The 20,561-nt window shown below is 39.6% G+C and overlaps 1 protein-coding gene across 1 annotated transcript in view; it reads right to left on the bottom strand.

The window, feature by feature from the left end:
* chmp4c (charged multivesicular body protein 4C) overlaps positions 1 to 20,561 on the bottom strand; it is a 41,382-nt gene that overhangs the window by 13,850 nt on the left and 6,971 nt on the right. Inside the window, exon 2 of the mRNA XM_048528733.2 lies at positions 5,964 to 6,141. Coding sequence (XP_048384690.1) covers positions 5,964 to 6,141 — 178 coding nt within the window. The remainder of the gene's footprint in view (positions 1 to 5,963; positions 6,142 to 20,561) is intronic.

Raw genomic sequence — 20,561 nt, 5'->3', positions numbered from 1 at the left:
GGCCTTACTTCCACTCCTATGTCTTATGGTTTACATTATAGAATCCAGGACTCAGCTGTAAACATGACAAGTTACAACGAGAGCACTGTACATCTTGATCTTTGTGGACAGTTTAATTCTATGGTGGCTTTGAACCCTAATGTCATGCCCACTAAGCACCTGGCTTTCCTTGTTAATGCTGGCTGATTTCTCTCATTCAAACATACAGTCACTGGAGGCTACTGTTTGTAAGTATTTAAAGCTATCAGTATTTTTCAGCTTTGTATCATTGTGGACTTCTGGTTGAACAGAGTTAGAATTTGGCATAGGACTGATGATCAATTCAAAACAGCTCTGAAACCCTTAAAATCTCTTATTCTGAGAACTATTAGGAGTGGAGGTGGTGGTATAGTGGTATGTCACTGGATCAGCAGTATACAGAATTTCAGGCTAATGTTGTGGGGACGAGTTCAAATCTTGTTGAGGTGCAATATGACAAACCGCTAAGAAATTCAAGTTTGACTGTTCAAGCCTCTGCAAGGAAAGCCAGCAGGTTAAGACAGTACTCAGGACAGCCACAAGTCTTTCTTTTTTTACACACCTTAATTCATATACATTCACCATTACTCAATTGTAATCCTGTCAAATTTCAATCACATGCTACACAGATGTCCTGGTGTCAGTTTACCCAATTCCTACAGTATGTACATTAGGCCTTATTCTTATCCATCCAACACATCTTCTATCTTCCTGATTGTGTAGTCTGGGTTGCTTCCTTGTTTCCATTACCCATTCCATGGCCTGTCCCTTTGCCCTAGTCTAATTTCTTTCCTGTCTCCAGTAGATCTGTTAATCATCTCAAACAGAGAGAGAATACTGGAGAAACTCAGCAGATTAGGCAATATCCGTGGCAGGAAAAACAGAGTTAATGCTTCAAGTCCAGTCTGACTCTTCTTCAGAATTGAAAGCTGCTGGAAAATTAGTTTTGTTTAATATTTTCAACAAAGGCAGAACAGGAGCAAGGGAACAGATGGTGTGGAGGACCACTGCAAGAAACAAAGGGGTGTTCATGGTGGTGAAAGAGAAAAAGAGATGTCAGATGGCTGAAATCAATGTGTGACAGGGAGAGAATGGGCCCTCTCTACTAAAAACCAAGTAAACAAGACACAATAAGGGTAAGGCGAGAGCAGGTCAGGGGTGAGGACAGAATGCAAGTAAAATGGAGAAGAGCAATACATTTCTGAAGTTATAAAATTCAACTGTGAGACCATGAGGCTGTAAAGTGCCAAGCAGAAAACGAAGTGCTGTTCAACGAGATTGAGTTGTGCTTTGCTGGACTAGTGAAACAGGCTCAGGATAGAATGTTACGATGACAGCAAGGTAGTTGATTGAAATGGCATGGAACTGCAAGGGCAGGGTCATACCTACAGAGAAAGCAGAGATGTTCTGCCAAGAGGCACCCAGTCTGTACTTGGGTCTTGCCAATGTAAAGGAAACTGCAACATAATCAGTGAATAGAATAAAAAAAGAACATGCTGCTTTACCTGAAAGGTGTGTTTGAGGCCTGGGACACTAAGAAGAGAAGAGGCGAATGGACATCATCTGCAACTGCACGGATACGTGCCATGCATGAATGAGAATGGTTATTCTGACATTTTATGTTGCTTCCACAATATCCAGTTTTCTGATCTCAGCCACCACATATTCGCCATGAATACACATGCATTCTGCATCAGAATGATCTGAAAGGTCTCCACTTCTTCCTAAAAAAATAGACCTGCAGCATGTCTATCATTCGCCTGACTGGGATTGTTCTCGCTTTGAATAACTTCTCCTTGAACTCGCCTCATTTTCTCCCCGTCAAATGTGGCCATGGGTACCCATTCAGTCCTGAAGAGTCATACCAGTCTCAAAGAGTTAACTCTATTTCTTTCTCTCCACAGTGTTTCTCCAGCATTTTTTGTTTGTGTTTCAGATCTCCAGCATCTCCAGTATTTTGCTTTGATTTGTAGCAAATCATCTGTTCAGCTCTCTTCTACTTGTATCTTACTTCAGTGAAGGACACTTGCAGCTGAAACAGTTTATTACTTTCAAATTTCTCCACCACAGATGGTGAAGTTTAAATCCAATAAAATATGGAATAAAAATCTGGCTCAGTGGCAACCATAGAATCACTGAATAGTCATAAAACCCATATGGTTCATTAATGTCCTTTAGATAAAGAAAACTGTTATTCCTACCTGGAGTAGCCCACATGTAACTTCTGACAAATGTAGCTGACACTCAAGTGCTCTTTCAGCAATTACAGATGGGCAATAAATGTTACCCTGGCCAGTGATAACTTCATTTCTTTGACAAATACAAAAATTGACAAAAAGAAATTCTTGGATGGTTTCTGCGCAGAAACATAACAGGTCAAAGACTGAATAATCAAGATCATAATGAAGCTTATTCCCTCTTCAACATCCTTAACAGTAAGACTACGTTCTTGGGTGAAGAACAGGTTAAACAGTACTGACGCCACAATGCAGCCCTGCTTACTTGTTTGGTAACAAAAAGAGCTGATGATTCATTATTTAAAAAGGGACGTGGTTTGTCATTTCACCATCAAAAAGCTTTATTAGTGTGTCACTTTTCTTTTCCGACAAACACGCTGTTCTAAGATAGTCTAGTGGGCCATCCTATTGATGATGTCAATGCTTTGTAAAGTAAAATAAAGTGAACAGCCATGTTCTGCTTGAGGCATCTTTCTTGAACATCACATCCACACTGCTGCAACCTGGATGAAAGCCACGCTAAGTCTCAAGTAGACTGCCACGATGTTGAGAAGTCTCTTCAGGATGGTGAGAGTGAAGACCTTTCCTCCTATGGACAGAAGGGAGATATTTCTCTAACTGACACACGCTGCTTTGCTACTTTTGTATTTTTAGACACCAATAGTCATGGCATCACAAAAGAAATTTGGCATCTTCTTTTTCATTCCAAATGCACAAGGAATATCATGGAAGACCTTGTGTGAGAGTCTGTTGCTTTGAAACTTTACACAATTTCATCTACTTAATGGCTTTCCTGGCAATCATCAGCAGAAGCAGGCAAGTCAAGCTCATCAAGGACCGGTCACTGAAGGCTGTGAATGTTGACAATGATCAGTCTTTTCAGCAGACTGAACTATCCTGCCTAGTTTCTTATTTCTGCCTGATCTGCCCATCAGCCACGAGCAGTGAAGAGCCTGTCCTAGAGGATCCATATAGATTTAACAGAAAAACTTTATTTGATGATTCACGCGAGGGTATATATTTCTTTAGCTTTCCTTTTACTGACTGCCTTGTATCTCACGAAAGTCTTTGAACACGGTTCTTCAAGTTCACAACTTGTCTCCTTTGGAGATTGAGGTTGGATCATTCTACCACTCCGTAAAAAATCTAATTATATGCAGGATATTTGTCATCTTCTTCAAACCAATTCCGGTGCACTGTTTATTTGGTCATGGAACAATCTATGCTGTTTCACTGACAATATCTTTAGATTTGCTCCACTTCTCCTTCATAGTTTCATTAATCCGTGATCCAACAAACATTCTGCACCTCACATTGCATGGAGGATTTGTACATCCTGAAGATCCGTTCATGTTGATTGTGTACCACTGTCTGGAATGCATCCAAGAAATCTTGCACTTATTAGCCTGTTTGAGCAATGTGTTGATAATGTAGAGATTGCACTCAGCACATTTGCTTATGTGTAACCGGGCATTTCTGTTCAGTTTTACACCTTCACGTTTACCTAGAACTTGTCTCCTGCTGTCTCTGACTTTCTCCATATAGTCACTGAAGTATCCCAAATTCATGAATTATTATTGACAATGTGGACTTAATAAAGTAATCCAGATCCTTGTAGAATTGTTCTTTTGTGTCCCCAGAACTGTTGAGAGTTCATATGTAAGCGCTGATTATGGTGTTACCTGGCACATTTAGTACACACACGATGATGGTTGTATGACACGTTTGAACCAAAGGATAGCACAATTTCATAAAGCACTTTTGATCCTAATGAGTTGTCTTTTTTTTGCCAAGACACCTCCAGACTCACATCTAAAATGGCACATGGAAAAAAACCTCTGTACAAAACATTAGTTGAAACAATATAGTTGATGAGTGTCATGGCATTGAAACCAGACTGGGGGAGGGAATGGCTTTGTAGTATTATTACTGGACTATTGATCTAGAGACCCAGATAATGTTCTGGGGACCCAGGCTCGAACCCCAACATAGCAGATGGTGGAATCTGAATTCAATAAAATGTGGAATTAAGAATCTCAATTTCCATGAATCCATTGCCAATTGTCGGAAAAACCAATCTGGTTCATTAACATCCTTTAGAGAAGGAAACTACCATCCTTACCTGGTCTGGCCTATATGTGACTCCAGACCCACAGAAATGTGGTTGACTCTTAACTGCCCTCTGGGCAATTAGGAAAGGGCAATAAATGCTGCCCAGCCAGCGACACTCTCATCCCGTGAATGAATAAAGGAAATAAAGGCTAATATATCTGTACACAATTAGGTTCCTCTCATCATATCTGACACCAGGAAAACTTGATTTACAGGGCCTAATGTAATCCTTAAGGGAAGTTTGCAACTAAGAAGTAAGTTTATGAAAGATTCTAACTGGAGCGTGGAGCTGGAAGAAACACATCCTGTATAAAAACCGTGGGCTATGACCACCCCACTTACCCAAAATCTCAACTAGCAACTTGTTCAAGTTCATTCATCCTCCTTTCCCAATGGCAGCATGGCAACCAAGTCAACATTAAAAAAAAATTTAAATTAACTAACTTGCAACTTAAGCAGGTGCCCATAGTTCACTAGTCTAATGTAAGTTTAAGGCCAAATAAAGCTTAATCCCTAAATAAGAATGTGCCTCAGCCTTCAATATTCAGGGTTAACAGGCTGGTTTCAATGCCATGACACTCATCAACATACATTATTTGAAACAATGTATATCACAATGAAGTGTTCCAAAGGAATTATCAACGCTAAAGTGGAATAGCTAGTCTATTTTCAATATGTGTTACTTGACTATAAATTCAGGATGTAAGTACATCTATCTATACAGCAATTCACAATTGGTACAAAAATAAGTTGAAAATAGTGTGGACTCAAAATATCAAACACAATAAGCCAGATTTTACTGGAATGGGGTATCCTGTGGTGAACCTTGTTAGTTAGATTAGGCATTTTTAAATCTTCAAAATTCTTTCATCACAAAGTTTCTGGATCTGCAAGCTGATCCAACCCCGCAAAGGAAAGGGAATCTGGAATCCTGCTGAGTAACAGAATAAACAATATATCTTACCAATCAGTGTGATTCAAGAATGCAGAAATAAACTGCAAACCCTGAGAAGCAGGGTAAATTTCAATGTCAATTCAATTAAGTAAGTGAAATAAAAAGGAAGAAAAACTGGATTTAGAGGCATCGGCAAAGAGGCAAAAGAAGTTAAAATTGGATATTTTTAAAACCAAGTAAAACAATTCACAAAAGATAAAAGCAAAATACTGCGGATGCTGGAGAAAATATAAACACTATCAACACCAGAGAAATAAAGTTAATTTTTGGATCTGCTGTGACTCTTCTTTGGAAGTAAGCTTCCAACTTGAAACACTAACCTTGTTTATCTCTCCACAAATGCTACCAGAGCTACTTAGTTTCTCCAGCACTTTATTTTTAACCAATTCATAATCATGAAAAAATGAGGCTCCACTCTACTGCTGAACCAAAAAGTTAACTGGCAAGTTAACATTCAGTTGGGTCACTGACTTTTAGCAAATCACACTTCTTGGGTTATTCCTTCTTCACTATATTGCTGGCCTATTTGCACACTGATAATGGTGTGCATGCTTCAAAAACTTAATTTCAGAAAAATCTAGTCCAATGACCATTGATATGGAAATAAATTCACCAGTACCTGGTAAAACTAAAACACTTACATGCGCTCATGGACAGCTTTTATGGCCTTTGCAGCATAGCCCATAGATTTCAATACTTCTGTGTTTGTGTTTGCATTTTCCAATGCTTCTCGCTGGAATTCAATTGTAGAGAGCGTACCATCAATCTGTGTCAACTGCTTTTCAAGTCGCTTCTTTCGTTTGAGTGCTTGTAGGGCAACTGGGAATAGAAACAACAAGACTATGAATATAGTGAAACAAAAACAGTGCTGCAGAAATTCAGCAGGTCTGGCAGCATCTGTGGAGAGAAAAACAGAATTAAAAGATTTGAATGTAGTGACCTACATCAGAACGGATAAAGGCTGGGAAATTGCATTATTTATACTGACAACATGGGTGGAGGATAGGCAGAGGAAAAAGGGGTGAGCTGGACAGAGACATTGCACAGAGACACAGAAAAAAGGAGCAGACAAAAGAATTGTGGTTAGTAAGCCAGGAGAGAAGTAATTGCTAAATGGGTTCTAATAAGAATTGAGAATAGGGGGATCCGATTGAGGTATATAAAGTGCTAAAGGCGACTGATAAAGTGGATATTGAACAGATGTTACCCCTTCTGGGACAGTCTCTAACAAGAAGTCATTGATATAAAGTGAGAGGACGTACGTTCAAAACCGAAACTGAAACTATTTCTCTCATAGGGTTGTGAATCTCACAAGCTCCAGGGGCTGGATTGCCTACTCCTGTTCCTAATTCTTGTGTTCCCAGTTGAAAATAGATTGGCTGTGCTGGGGAGCAACAAATACAGACCAGGACCTCGGGGTGTGGGGTGGATAAAAAACATAAAGAAAGGTGTCCATGCTCTGAAATTGTGAACTCAATGTTTAGTCCTGAAAGCAGTACCAAGATGAGGTCGTGTTCCTCCTCCTTGTGTTGAGTTTCACTGGAACATCACAGAAGACAGAAATGTTGGCATGGAAACCTTTACAGATAGAGAGGAGGTAGTTTACAAAGTGGTCATCCAGTTTGTGCTTTATGTCCCCTGTATAGTTGAGGTTGTTGGTTTTGATTTATGAATATTGTAAATTCAATTTTGAATAATTATCAGATTTTTCAGAAAGGATTTTCATAATTTTCACCACATAATGATCATTAATGGAAACTACAGAAATAAGAATTCCCAATGTAATACATAGAGAGGGAGCAAGAGAAAAAATGTGACAGGCAACATATATATTATTTCAGCTAACTGAGGTATTCATCCATTTAGCCAGACCGACTTAGATGGGAAATAATTTCAGTTTCTAAAAATCTAGAACAAGATTATTAAACAGCAGTACCCCATTATCAGATACTTTTCAATTCAATACTGACTTTCACATTTTATTAACAACTCCAACTTAGTTTTAATTCCCACTTTCTCGAGAAGAAAAGGTGGCAGCAATATGGAATGTGTGTCAGCATTTCATAAGGTGCATAAATTGGCACTTCGGTAGGGAGCTCTCAACTGAAATATTACATTCACATAGCAAAATAGTTAAAACTAATACCTGGGCTCACAGAATGCTTTTAAGGGGTATTCAACAAATGATAGTCTGAAGAGGGGGGCAAATTGATAATGCATCTCTGCCAACTATACATATATTTAGCTCTTTACATGTAGTACAAAAACAAATCTTGTCATTGGTAAGAGCATTTATTCTCTGATCCACAATCCAAATATAAAATAGCTAAATACAATCAGAAGGAATCAATAAACCTAATTTACAGTTGAACTATCACGGATTACACGACAGAATGCTTACTGGTAAGTAATATTTTGCGTAGTGGGTCTCAAAAATCCTTATACTGAAGTAGAATGACCTTTTTCAACTAAGACTTTGATTTTATAATCATGTGGCATTCACAAAATGATCATAAAAAAAGACACAAGTAGGTGGTGTCATGAGGAGGTGGTGCAGATTTATACCAATCCTTGAAATATGGGCAGTATCACAACCAAGTTTTTTTTGAAGAAGCCACTACAACTTTGTGTTAGTATATCATTTTGGTTTGAACTTTAAAATAATGGCAATTTAGGATTGGTTAGTTCATGAAGGTTTTTATAATAATAATTTTTATAATAATAACAATGTCATCTATCCTTCCCGAACAGAGATCTAATCTATTAGATTCAGAGAGTAGGGACCCCTCAAGAGACTAATGGGAAATTGTTCTTACTCTGTTGATTTACGGCCGGGAAGGTAAACATTGAAGGCCATAAGCTTCCTATAGTACAAAATATCATGGATCAATGTTAACTTAGGAAACACAGAGATTGAAAGTTGTGAGGCAGATCAGAGAATACATGACTGGATTTAGAAGCAAATAGTGCTTCTGACTTAGACAGAAGTATAGGGCAGTTCAGAGAAAGCGCAGTTACCACATTAGAAAAATTTAGCTTGTTAAACTTCCAAACCATGAACGTTTGGTTAGAAATCAGCAGGATGTTACAAAAAGAAAGTCAAAGCTCTCAGTTTGGTGAATATTCATGAGAAAAGATTACATAGTTCACGGGAAAGGTATGGAGAGACTTTAAGTCAAACTTAAAGATTTGGGACAGAAACTTAACTTCACTGGATGAGTCTCTTTTTGGATAGTGCCAAAACATCGGATTAGACTTTGCTTTGCTCTACGTTGCAAGGTCTTTCAAACCGTGTTCTACATTTAGATAGCTCAGTTTGTGCATTCTTCTTTTTGTGCTAGAAACTCCAATCATTAGTTAAAACTTTGCTGCCTTCTGTGACTATTGCAATGAATAACCATCGTATTAACAACTAATATTCAAAAATCCATGAAGCCAGACTTAATTCTACAATCTGACTTGACCATTACAATCATCAGCTGGGACCATAAAACACATATTTATACAGAAATACATCCATGTTTATAATTATTTTAAAATCTAAGTCAATAGACCAAAAAATTCAAAAGAAAAATTAATTCAATATTACAGTTAACTTTGTCTGATGTGAATAATGTTCCAATTATCAGTTGAGAAAGAAATAAACAAGAGTGACAGTTTTTGTTCTTCCATTTTATAATCTAAAAATTTTCCAATACTTTTCTTCTCCTGTGACCACAATTTACTTGTGACTAAATAGCAAAATGTTACTCCATATCCTAGGCCACTCTGCTGACTTAAATATGTCTCCCTGTTTTGCACATGGCTATAGATTTTGATTCCTTACTTGCATTCTCACTCAGCCCAGTTGCAGACACTTTGGTCTGAAGCTGTTACACTGACAAAAATATACACTTGTATAACAAAGTGAAAAATCAAGTCCCGATGCAAAATAGAAGTGTCCAATAGAAACTGGCATTGAGGATTACAGTGTCTAAAGTAGTTGCACATCTTCTCCGTGGAAAAGGAAACTCTGCCTACAAATAAAATCACCGAAGCAGCAAAGAAAACAAATTTATATATTTGATGCATATTTCTACTTGGAGGTAACAAATTATTAACATACTTTTTAATGCAGGCTTTGTTCCTAAAATACATGATGGTCAAATGTTTTGACAATCTATAGCCACATCCAGCCTACTGTGATGCAATCAGCGAGATCTTTGTAGTACATAACAAAATTGCACTCTGATGTGGTGTATCAAGTACACATTAAAACCCAGTTATGGTGTTGTTGTATTAAGAGCAATATGAATTAGGAAACAATATTGACAAACATTAGGAAACCATACTGAATATTCCAATAAGCCAATCAATGCAGTAGTGTAATGAAACAATAGCTGATTTAAATGTAGAACACTAATTACATACAAACAACACAGTAACGTACTAATTACTTCAGAAATTCTTTTTTCAAAGGAGTTAACATTTCAGGTCTGCTGATCCTTCCTCAGAATTGGAAGGGTCTGGAAAGTTTCTGAGGAAAGGTCACTGGACTCGAAATGTTATGTCTTATTTTTTCTGCACAGATGCTACCAGACCTGCTGAGCTTATCCATTAACTTTTGCTTTTGTTCCTGATTTACAGCATCCGCAGTTCTTTCAGTTTTTATCCTTTTCTCAAAAATTGGTAGGTTGTCACATGTAGTTATTGTCTGTATTGTTTCAGAACACAGTTCTAGATGCCTTTATGCAGAGTCATGAGGAATTTTGCTACATTTGCAATATTGTGAATTGTTATCCAACAATCCAGAAAAATAATAGTTTGTAACTTGAAGGTTTACATCTAAAACCTCCTAATTTCTGTGGAGATACCAGAAGAACAAGGAACTGGGAATCAGTATATCTGATCAGAGCCACTAGAACAACAACATTAAATATCAACAGAACAATGGCTGGACATCATGGCATGTCAGGCAGCATCCATGGAGGGAGGGAGGGAGGAAGAGAGAGCGAGAGCAAGAGCAAGAACGAGAGAGAAAGCTAACGTTTTGAGTCTAGATGCCTTTTCATCAGAGCTCTCCATGGATGCTGGCTGACTTGCTGCTATCGCCAGCATTTTTTGTTTTCAGTACAGATTCCAGCAGCAGCAGTAATTTGCTCCAACATTGAGTATCATCTGTAAAAACAATACATCTCAGAATGCCTGACTGACAGTTGATCACGATTTAAGAAGGCAGAGAAAAATGCTTTGAAATGCTGTCAAATATACATATGACTTCAATGCTTCATAATGAGTTGAATTACAATAACTTTTGCTGATATTTGGCATCACTTTCAAATGTCATCCATCATTTTTATTTAAAAATCTTCAAAATATTATGGAAGCAGATTAGATTAGATTCCCTACAGTGTGGAAACAGGCCCTTTGGCCCAACAAGTCCACACTGCCCTTTGAAGCATCTCACCCAGACCCTTCCCCCTGTAACCCACACACACCTGAACACTATGGGCAATTTAGAATGGCCAATCCACCCAGCCTGCACATCTTTGGACTGTGGGAGGAAACTGGAGCACCCGGAGGAAACCCACACAGACACGAGGAGAATGTGCCAACTCTGCACAGTTGCCCAAGGGTGGAATTGAACCCGGGTCCCTGGTGCTGTGAGGTTGCAGTGCTAACCACTGAGCCACCGTGCCGCTCCTAATTCAGTATAAGCAGATTCAGTATAAGCAAAATGCTGACTTGTTACTCCACGGTCCATTCATATTTAGGGACAGAAAGGAAGTTTGTAGGAAAGAGAAAAGAACAGTCCCAGAAATTAAACCATTCACCAAATGTGACTTACAGGTGTCAAGATGATCTAACAGAAAGGAGGATTACAAGTTTACGTAGCATTTTATCACAGAGCAGGCCAGAGAAGACAAAAGATTTGGAGATGTTCCTTCTGCAAGTATGAAGGAAGTGAATAAACTTGAGGTGATCTGTCAAAAGAAACACATGTACCCAATTAAAACATGCAAAATAAATCAGGAAAATCATGCACTAAAATAAAAACATCTAAGTGCACTCTTTCCTTTCTTTCACACATTTAACAATGAACATTTTAATTTATAAAATTAAGAAGTGCTTTGTTTGTATAGTTAGAATAATGCTTGAAACGTACAATACTTCATTCTCTTTAAGTGTATAGAATCGCATAACAGGTTTGCTTACCAGAATGTAATTAGCACAGGTTTTATACTTAATAATACAGAATACATAATACAGAAGAAAATGCACTCAAGTACAGCCAAACCAAAAAGAACTATTCAACTAGAAGAATTAAAATAATACAGTCTGGTAATTTTGTTCCATTTCATTTAAATTTTATTCTCTACTGGTTTGTAAAATAGATTTTACTTATAAACAATTACTTAACTTTAAACCAATGTTATTGGTACTGAGATCCACTCAAAATATGCTACGGAGATAATAGGAGCTGCCAATGCCGGAGAATCTGAGATAACAAGGAGTAGAGCTGGATGAACACAGCAGGCCAAGCAGCATCAGAGGAGTAGGAAAGCTGACATATTGGGTCTAGACCCTTCTTCAGAATTGAGGGAGGATTCTGAAACAAATAGAGAGAGAGAGGGGGAGACGGATGGAAGTTGGATAAAGGAACAGATAGGTGCAAAGGAGATGGACAGGTCAAGAAGGCAGGGATGGAGCCAGTAAAGGTGAGTGCAGGTGGGGAAGTAGGATGGGGGGTAGGTCAGTCAAGGGAAGACGGACAGGTCAAGGAGGCAGGGACGAGCTGGGCTGGTTTTAGGGTGCAGTCAGGGGCGGGGAGATTTTTAAGCTTATGAAGTCCACATTGATACCATTGGGCTGCAGGGTTCCCAAGTGAAATTTGAAGTGCTGCCTCATATATGAACAGCAATGTTACTAATCCTGAGATCCACTCAAAATATGCTACACTGATGGTAGGAACTGCCGATGCTGGAGAATCTGAGATAACAAGTAGAACAGCTGGTTGACTCAGCCTCCACAACCTTCCAAGGCAAATTCACCACTCCAGCTGAAGAAATTTCCCTTCATCTCAGCTCTAAAGAGTCATCCTTTCACTCAGAGGCTATACCCGCAGGTCCTAGTATCTCCTACTAGAGGGAATATCTTTACAAGTCCACTCTACCCAGGCCTCTTAAGTATTCTGGAAGTTTCAATGAAATGCCCAGCCCCATCTTTGAAAATCCTTTGAGAACAGACCTAGAGTCCTCAACAGTTCCTTGTATGACAAGCTCTTCATTCCTGGGATCATTCTTGTGAATGCCCTCTGCACTTCCTCCTTTGGCTATAGGGCCCAAAACTACCCACAACGTTCCAAATGAAGTTTGACTAGAACCTTATAAAGCCATTCCTCCTCTTGTATTCCAGCCCTCTCAAACGTTGCATTTGCATTCTTAACTGTCAACTAAACCTGCACGTTAGCCTTGAGAAGCGTGAACTAGAACTCACAAGTTCTTTTGTGCTTCAGATTTCAGAAGACTTTCACATTAAGAAAGTAATCAATGCTTCTATTACTCCGACCATAATATATAACCTCTTACTTTCCCACATTGTATTCTAACTGCCACTTCTCTGCCCACTGTCTTAGCCTGTCACTCAATGATTTGGCCTCCACAGATTTCTGTGACAACCGAAATTAGAACAAATAAGATCTGTGGAATTTTCTTGAACAGTGGTTAAAAAAAATCTTAGAAGTGAGATTCCGTGCTGAAAAATTATTTTTCATTGGAAACAGAATCTTGCATCTCACGGAGAACATTTAAATGCTTAACACTATTTAATGCATTTCCCAGAATGGAAGCTGATTAGCTAATTACTATTAATTGTCACTATTTGAACGTGAAACAATTGTATCCATAAAGCTTATCCACATGGTTTATCTTACACTTGACTCTAATATAATTACAACAGGCAAAACAGTCCAAGGAATGAAAATGAAAAATATATAAGTTGTAAAAGGTGTCCATAGCATTTTTTGCTACCAGATCACTATGGATGTTGAAGGTGTGACTTTTCAATTAGTTGTTAAATCAAGACCCTTTACTGCATTAAAAAACCTCATAGTATTGCACTAAAATAGATCAGGAAGTTGTATTGGTCAATATCTGTTCCTAAATAAATGTCCAAAAATCAGTTTTGCTGTTTATCACCACACTTCTATATCAGGTAAGTGTTTGTAAAACACGTTCAAATGTTCTAAGGTAATGGCAGAATTATTTCATACAATTCAATATACATCCCAATTTCACTAGCAAATATCAACATATTTGACAAAATAACTGACAGCAATTATTATTCATATAAATACGAATATTGTCTTTTCAAATACAGGGTGCTGATTTTTGACCTGTTTCCTGTCATGGAGGAAACAGGTCAAAAATCAGCACCCTGTATTTGAAAAGACAATATTCATATTTATATGAATAACAATTGCTGTCAGTTATTTTGTCAAATATGTTGAGAAAAGTTCCCTCTTTCAGGAGGGAACTTTTAGATGTTCTCACAGGATCAGGGCTTGCCCAATGTCGCACCATATTGAAAGTGGAACTTAGTTTTAAATTGCAGATTCATAAATTCAATTAAAGTTTAGTAATGGAGACCATGTAACTGTCCGATTGTTTAAAAAAATTACCACGACAAACTTCTACACAGATGTCCTGCAGCTGATATGACTGACCTCCAACAACCACAACTATCTTCCTTTGTATTAAACGCAACTCTAACAAGCAGAGATTTCCCTTTACTCCCATTGACTCCAGTTTTGCTCGAGTACTTCATGCCACACAGGGTCAACTGCAGCCTCAATGGCAAATACAGTCATTCTTATTTGGCCTCATTGGCCATTTAGCTCATGGCCCTTTTATAGCCTCGGTTCAAAATGAAAAAGGTGCTGACTTATTTGACCTACAAGATCTCTGCCTCACCACACACTTCGTCTTTAATGGTCAAGTATACAAACAGATCAATAGTACACCAATGGGGACACCGATCTCAGGACTCATTGCAGAAGCAGTCATGCAAAGACTAGAACACACTACCCTCCCCCGCATTCGACCTAAACTACGGATCTGGTACGCAGACAACACATTTGTCATTATTAAACACAACAAATTAGAAGAGACCCAGCACCTTATCAACAGCGAATTCACAGGGATTACATTCACAAGGCAAGGAGAAAACAATAATCAACTTCCACTTCTAGATGTTAAAAGTTGAGCATGTGACTAACGGGGAGATCCAAACCTCAGTATACGGAAAAGCAACCCATACTGAACAAATCCTCAACTTCCACAGCAAACACCCCAACACCCATAAACAAAGCTGCATTAGGGCACCATTTAAACTGGCCAGGACACACTGCAACACCCTGGAACTACGCAGGAAAGAGGAAGAGCACCTATACAAAATCCTTGCTATAAACGGATATCCCCATAACCTCATCCATAGATGCCTACTAAACACACAACAGAAGGACACAGTACACCCTAACACTGGCCACAATGCCATACATCAAGAACATTTCGGAACTGACAACAAGACTTCAAAGGTCACAGCCATAAGTCCACAGCCAGTCTAGAACAAACACTTACAAGGAATAAAAACCCCATTCCCACAACATGTAGAACCAAGGTATGTTTACAAAATACCATGCATCAATTACCACAAACATTACATCAGACAGACAGGACACATGAACATTAACTCGCAGCATGACAGATCTTCCTTAACATCAGTACACTCAAACAATGAACGCCAGTTTAACTGAGACGTGGTAACAATAGTAGCACAAGCCAAATATAGACACGTACAGGAATTTCTAGCGACATGGTTCTCCATTCATAATGCAATCAACAAACCCTTAGAATTGGACCCCATATACAAACTCATACAGATCGAAACCATAAATGATACTACTCTACTCACCTTAACAAACCAAACAGTCTAAATTCCAAGCTGAGTCGAATCACACTGCTTCATTGAAAACTCCACTGATGATGTCACCTAGCTTGGCGATCAAATGTCTGAACGAGAACAAGCCAGCTTGGCAAGCAAGTCAACAACCTCACCAACAACCTGAGCTACAGCTCTTTGCCAAAACTTTATTTGGCCTTCATTTTGAACAAAGTGGCCAATGACCAACAGTAAGCAGGTTATTGCTAAGAAAGCGCTGTTTGATAGCACTGTTGATAACAACTTTCTTCACTTTTGTGATGATTGAGAGTAGATTGTTAAGGCAGTAATTGGTCAGGCTGGATCTGTCCTGCTTCTCATGTAGTGGCATTCCAAAGGCAATTTGCCACATTGAGGAATGGATGACAGTGTTGTGGGTGCATTGGAACAGCAATTCACATTCTGAAGCACATAAACCCAACACAACTGCAGCAGCGCGGTCAGGGCCCGTAGCCTTCGCAACATCCAGTATCTCCAGTGGTTTCTTGATAACACATGAAGACAATCGAATTGGCTGAAGACTGGTATCTGCAATGCTGGGCTCCTTAGGAAATGGGGGATTGCAGAGCTCTCAGCATAAATATCTGTATCATCTAAAGTCACAGATGAGGTGCCAGAAGACTTTAAGAAAGGCTGCGAGGAGAAGGTTGGGAACTATAGGCTAGTGAGTCCGATGTCAGTGGTGGGTAAGTTGTTGGATGGGATTCTGAGAGACAGGAGTTACATGCATTTACGTGCACTGGTGGTGGGTACGACCTGCTTGGTCGATGGGAGGGATGGACCCAGTTGGTGGTTGGAAGGGAAGATCAGAAGGTAAAATGGAAAGGAGGTGGTGGGGCTGGGTGGCAAAGTTATTTGAAATTGGAGAACCCAATGTTGAGTCCTTCAGGCTGTAAGTTTGAAGAACAACACCTCATCTTCTACCTGGGCACCCTACAGCCTGGAGGAATCAATATTGGGTTCTCTGATTTCAAATAGCCTTGCCACCCATTCCCCGCCTCCTCTCTTCCATTCTACCTTCTGACATTCCCTTCCAGCCACCAACCAGATTCATCCCTGCCATCGACCCACCAGGTCGTACCTACCATCAGTATCCACCTATCACCACCATTCCGCCTCCACCCATTCCTTTATCTACAGGTCCCCCTACCTCAACATCCAGTTCTGAAGAAGGGTAATACCCAGAACAGTGACTGCTCCTTTTCCTCCAGCCAGCTGTTTGTCTACCATGGATTCAAACATCTGCAGTTTTTATTGTCTCTAAGAGCTGAATAGGGATATTCAGCATTGATTTGTGCATGGGAAACTGCATCTCACAAACTTGATTAAATTTTTTTGTAGAAGATGTGACCAAGATAGAGGAGGGCAGATCTTTACACATGGTCTATATAGGGTTTAGTAAGACCTTTGACAAGGTTCCGCATGGTAGACTGGTTAGTAAAGTTATTTGACATGAGATTCAGGGAGATCTTGCTAATTGGATATAAAATTAGTTTGAAGGGAGAAGACAGAGGGTGGTGATGAAGGGTTGGCTTTTTTTGGACTGGACCAGCGGTGTTCTGCAGACACTGGTGTTGGGTGTATTAATGTTTGTCAATTTTATAAACAATTTGGATACAAATATAGGAAGCATGGTTAGTGATTTTTACGAATGGAACCAAAATTGGTGGTATAGTGGACAGTGAAGAAAGTTATTTAAGATTATAAAAGGATCTGGGTCAAATGGGACAATGAGCCAAGGAGCAGCAGATGGAGTTTAATTTAGATAAATTTGGGTGAGACCCACAACACCAGAACTTACACAGACAATTGTAGGGCCCTGGGAAGTGTTGTCATACAGAGGCCAAGGGGTTCAGGTACAAAGTTCCTTGAATGCTGCGTAATATGTAAACAGGGTGACCAAGACAATGTTTGGCACACTTGTGTATCCTGCTCAGACCACTGAATATAGGAGTTGTAACATCATGTTGCAGTTGTAAAGGACGTTGGCGACATCATTTTGGTGTAATGTATATAGTTCTTGTTGCCTTACCATAGTAAGGACATTATTACATCGGAGAGGGTGCAGAAAAGACTTAGAGATGTTACCAGGACTGGAGGATTTGAGTTAAGGACAGGCTGGGACTTTTTCCAATGGTGAGTAGGAGGTAGAGGGATGACTTTATAGAGTTTATAAAATCATGAGAGACACAGATAAGGTGAATAGTAATGGTTGTTCCCCGAGGGTAGGGCAGTTCAAAACTAGAGAGCATAATTTTTAGGAGGGCCCGAAGGGGTGAATTTTTCACGAGACGGTGGCTTGTATGTGGAATGAACTGCCAGAAGTGGTAGATGCAAATACTGTTACACCATTTAAAAGGCATTTGGTCAGGTATGTGGTCCAAATGCAGGCAAAGGGGACTAGTTTATCTTGTTAAACTTGGTCAGCATGGATGAGTTGGACCCAATTGTCTGTTTCCATGTTGTATGACTCTCGGACTCCAACTGGATCAACTGGCTAAGGGTTGTTGCAAATGCTTTTGCCTTACATTTTAACTTGATCCGTTGATCACTTAGCTTGATGGTAATGGTAGAGTTTGGAGATTTTTCTTGTTTCAAAAATATACTTATCGTAAATCATATCTTTGTATTTACACAGAGTCACAAGTGCAGTTCGGTTTGTATGAAGGAAACAAACAAACATTGGAGTTTGACTCTATCCAAACAGAGCAAAGACATCTTTTACACATACAAGACTATATTTACGTGCATTTGAGGCACTAGGAGGGATGGACAACCAAACGGACCCCCATTTAACATCAGCAAAAAGACCTTATGGTGGTTTTGCCCCAAGCTCTAGGGGGCCCCTCAGCACTCATCCTGGACCTTGGAATGTGCCATGCTGCAATAGTCAGTCGAGGTCAACTCCTTGTTCTGGAAGACCAACGAGCTTTGGGCAGACCAGTGAGTGTTTTCCAGCGAGTTGATAGCCTTCCAGATGTAGTCCATTTTTGTCTCAGTAAGCATCCTGGGGAACAGACCATAGAGTGGAGGGCCCTGCATCACAGAGCTGATCAGGACAAACCTCAGCAAAATCCACTGCATCTTTCTCCAGACTTCCTTTGCAAAGGTATATTCTAGCAGGAGATGCAAGACTGTCTCAACCCTCCCACAGTCGCTTTGAGGGCAGCACGTAGCGGTGCAGACCAACCCCGTGTACATGAAGGATCTCACAGGTTGTGCCCTTTTCATCAACAAGCATGCAATGTTTTGGTGCTTGTTGGGAAGTTCTGGAGATGAAGCATACAGGTCATGAGGCTGCACATTGTGTTTGAATATATTTCTGCTGCTGCTGAGAGCCCACAGCCCTTTGTGGATGCCCATAGTTGCCAAACCTGTTTGAAGTATTTCCTATTTAACATGAATGACAGTGCCATATAACATAATGGAGGGTATCATTAATGCAAATATGGCACATCATACCGACAAGAACTGTGCAGTGGTCACTCCTACTGACACTGTCACAATTGGTGCCTTCTATAACAGGCTGATTGGTGAGACTGAGGTAAAGTGTGTTTTTTTGTTCTTGTTGGCTCTCTCACCACCTGCCACAAACATAGTCTAACAGCTATGTCCTTTATGACTCAACTATCGCAGTCAGTGGTGTAACTGCTGGGTCACTCTTGGCGATGAACATTGAATTCGTCCTCTTCCTTCAAGTGGAGTTCAATATGGAGGAGTACTGAGTTCATTATATTTGTTTGTTTTCTTTGTAACAGCTGTTTACCAGGATACTGCCAAGTATGGAAGGTTTGAGTTACAAGAAAAGGCTGGATAGGTTGGGACTTTTTCTACTTGAGCATCGGAGCTTGAGAGGTGCCCTGATAGAAGTTCATAAAATAATCGGAGGTATAGATAGAGTTGATAGTAGTTGTCTTTTCCCCAAAATGGGGAATTCCAAGACTGGGGATACATTTTTAAAGGTGAGGGGAGAGAGATTTTAAAAAAGATCTAAGTGGCGATTTTTTATTAAACAGAGTTATTTGCATGTGGAATGAACTTCCTAATAAAGTGGTGGGTTTGGGGTTGTGGGGGTGCATGGTAATCATGTTTCCTCATTCATGTTTATCCTGACTCTATCACACTTCATGCAACATGCAGTCAGTCAGTGTTGAGGGCTCTCAGTGCAACTCCCTCCTGACTGCCTACCACTGGCCTGTCCTACTCTCAGTCAGTCAATAAATACCCAGAGTGATGGTATTGTCTGGGGTGGCATGTAAAGTATAATTCACAGAGTATCCATGTCAGGTGATGTTTGACTGGTCTGTAAGACAGTTCTCCCAGTTTTGGCACTAGCCCCACAATATAGGTGAGGACATTGCAAGATTAATAGGACTGAGATTGCCAATGTCACTTCCAGTGCCTCAATACCAGGTGATTTGTCAGCTTTCAAAATTAATTTTCGTACAAATATTGTGTGAAACTTTGTCAAACACTACTGAAAATTTACAGACAATATCAAACACATAATCGTCTACAATTTAAATTACATCAGCCCAGCACAATACACCCTTAACAAATCTATCTCCACGCATTAGCCAATAGTTCTCTAAATGATAAATAATTTTCCTCTGGATTCTTGCCTCAGTTTGCCCAGCAGCAATGTTTAGCTGATTAAATTACAGTTACCTGGTTTGTCATACGCCCTTTTCTAAACCAATGTAAGATTTGCAATCCTCCAGCTTTCCTGCACCATCTCAAATTGCAAGATTGTGGACAGACCCTCAGTGATTTCCACCCTACCTAGAGCAGCTTATATAGCTACTTTTAAATGTCCTTAAATATTTGAGAAACTTTGCAAAAATTGGTTGCCATATTTGTCTATATAATGCAACCGACTATAACTCAAAAGTACTTAATTGAAATGCTCTGGAAGTTCTGAGGAAGTGCAATTCAGCTTATAAGCAAAAGTTCCTTTTTAACCCCTTCTTAGTATAGTAGAAAATGGGGACAAACTACATAAAGTGCTAAGAAGGACAACTATAAGATTAGGATGGATCCGGAAAGGGATCCAACAGTGAGAGATAAATCTCAAAAGACATTAAGCAAACAGAGCAATACAGCATAGAAACAGACCCATTGGTCCAACCAATCCATGCCGAACATAATCCCAAACTAAGCTAGTTCCATCTGCCTGGTCCTGGCCCATACCCCTCCAAAGCTTTCCTCTTCAGATATCCATCCAAATGTCTTTTAAATGTTGTAATTGTACCTGCATCCAC

Source organism: Stegostoma tigrinum, chromosome 5 (genome assembly GCF_030684315.1).
Source record: "Stegostoma tigrinum isolate sSteTig4 chromosome 5, sSteTig4.hap1, whole genome shotgun sequence".
NCBI lineage: Eukaryota > Metazoa > Chordata > Chondrichthyes > Orectolobiformes > Stegostomatidae > Stegostoma > Stegostoma tigrinum.
Note: the sequence above shows the minus strand (reverse complement) of the source record. Positions and strands in the feature narration are given on the sequence as shown.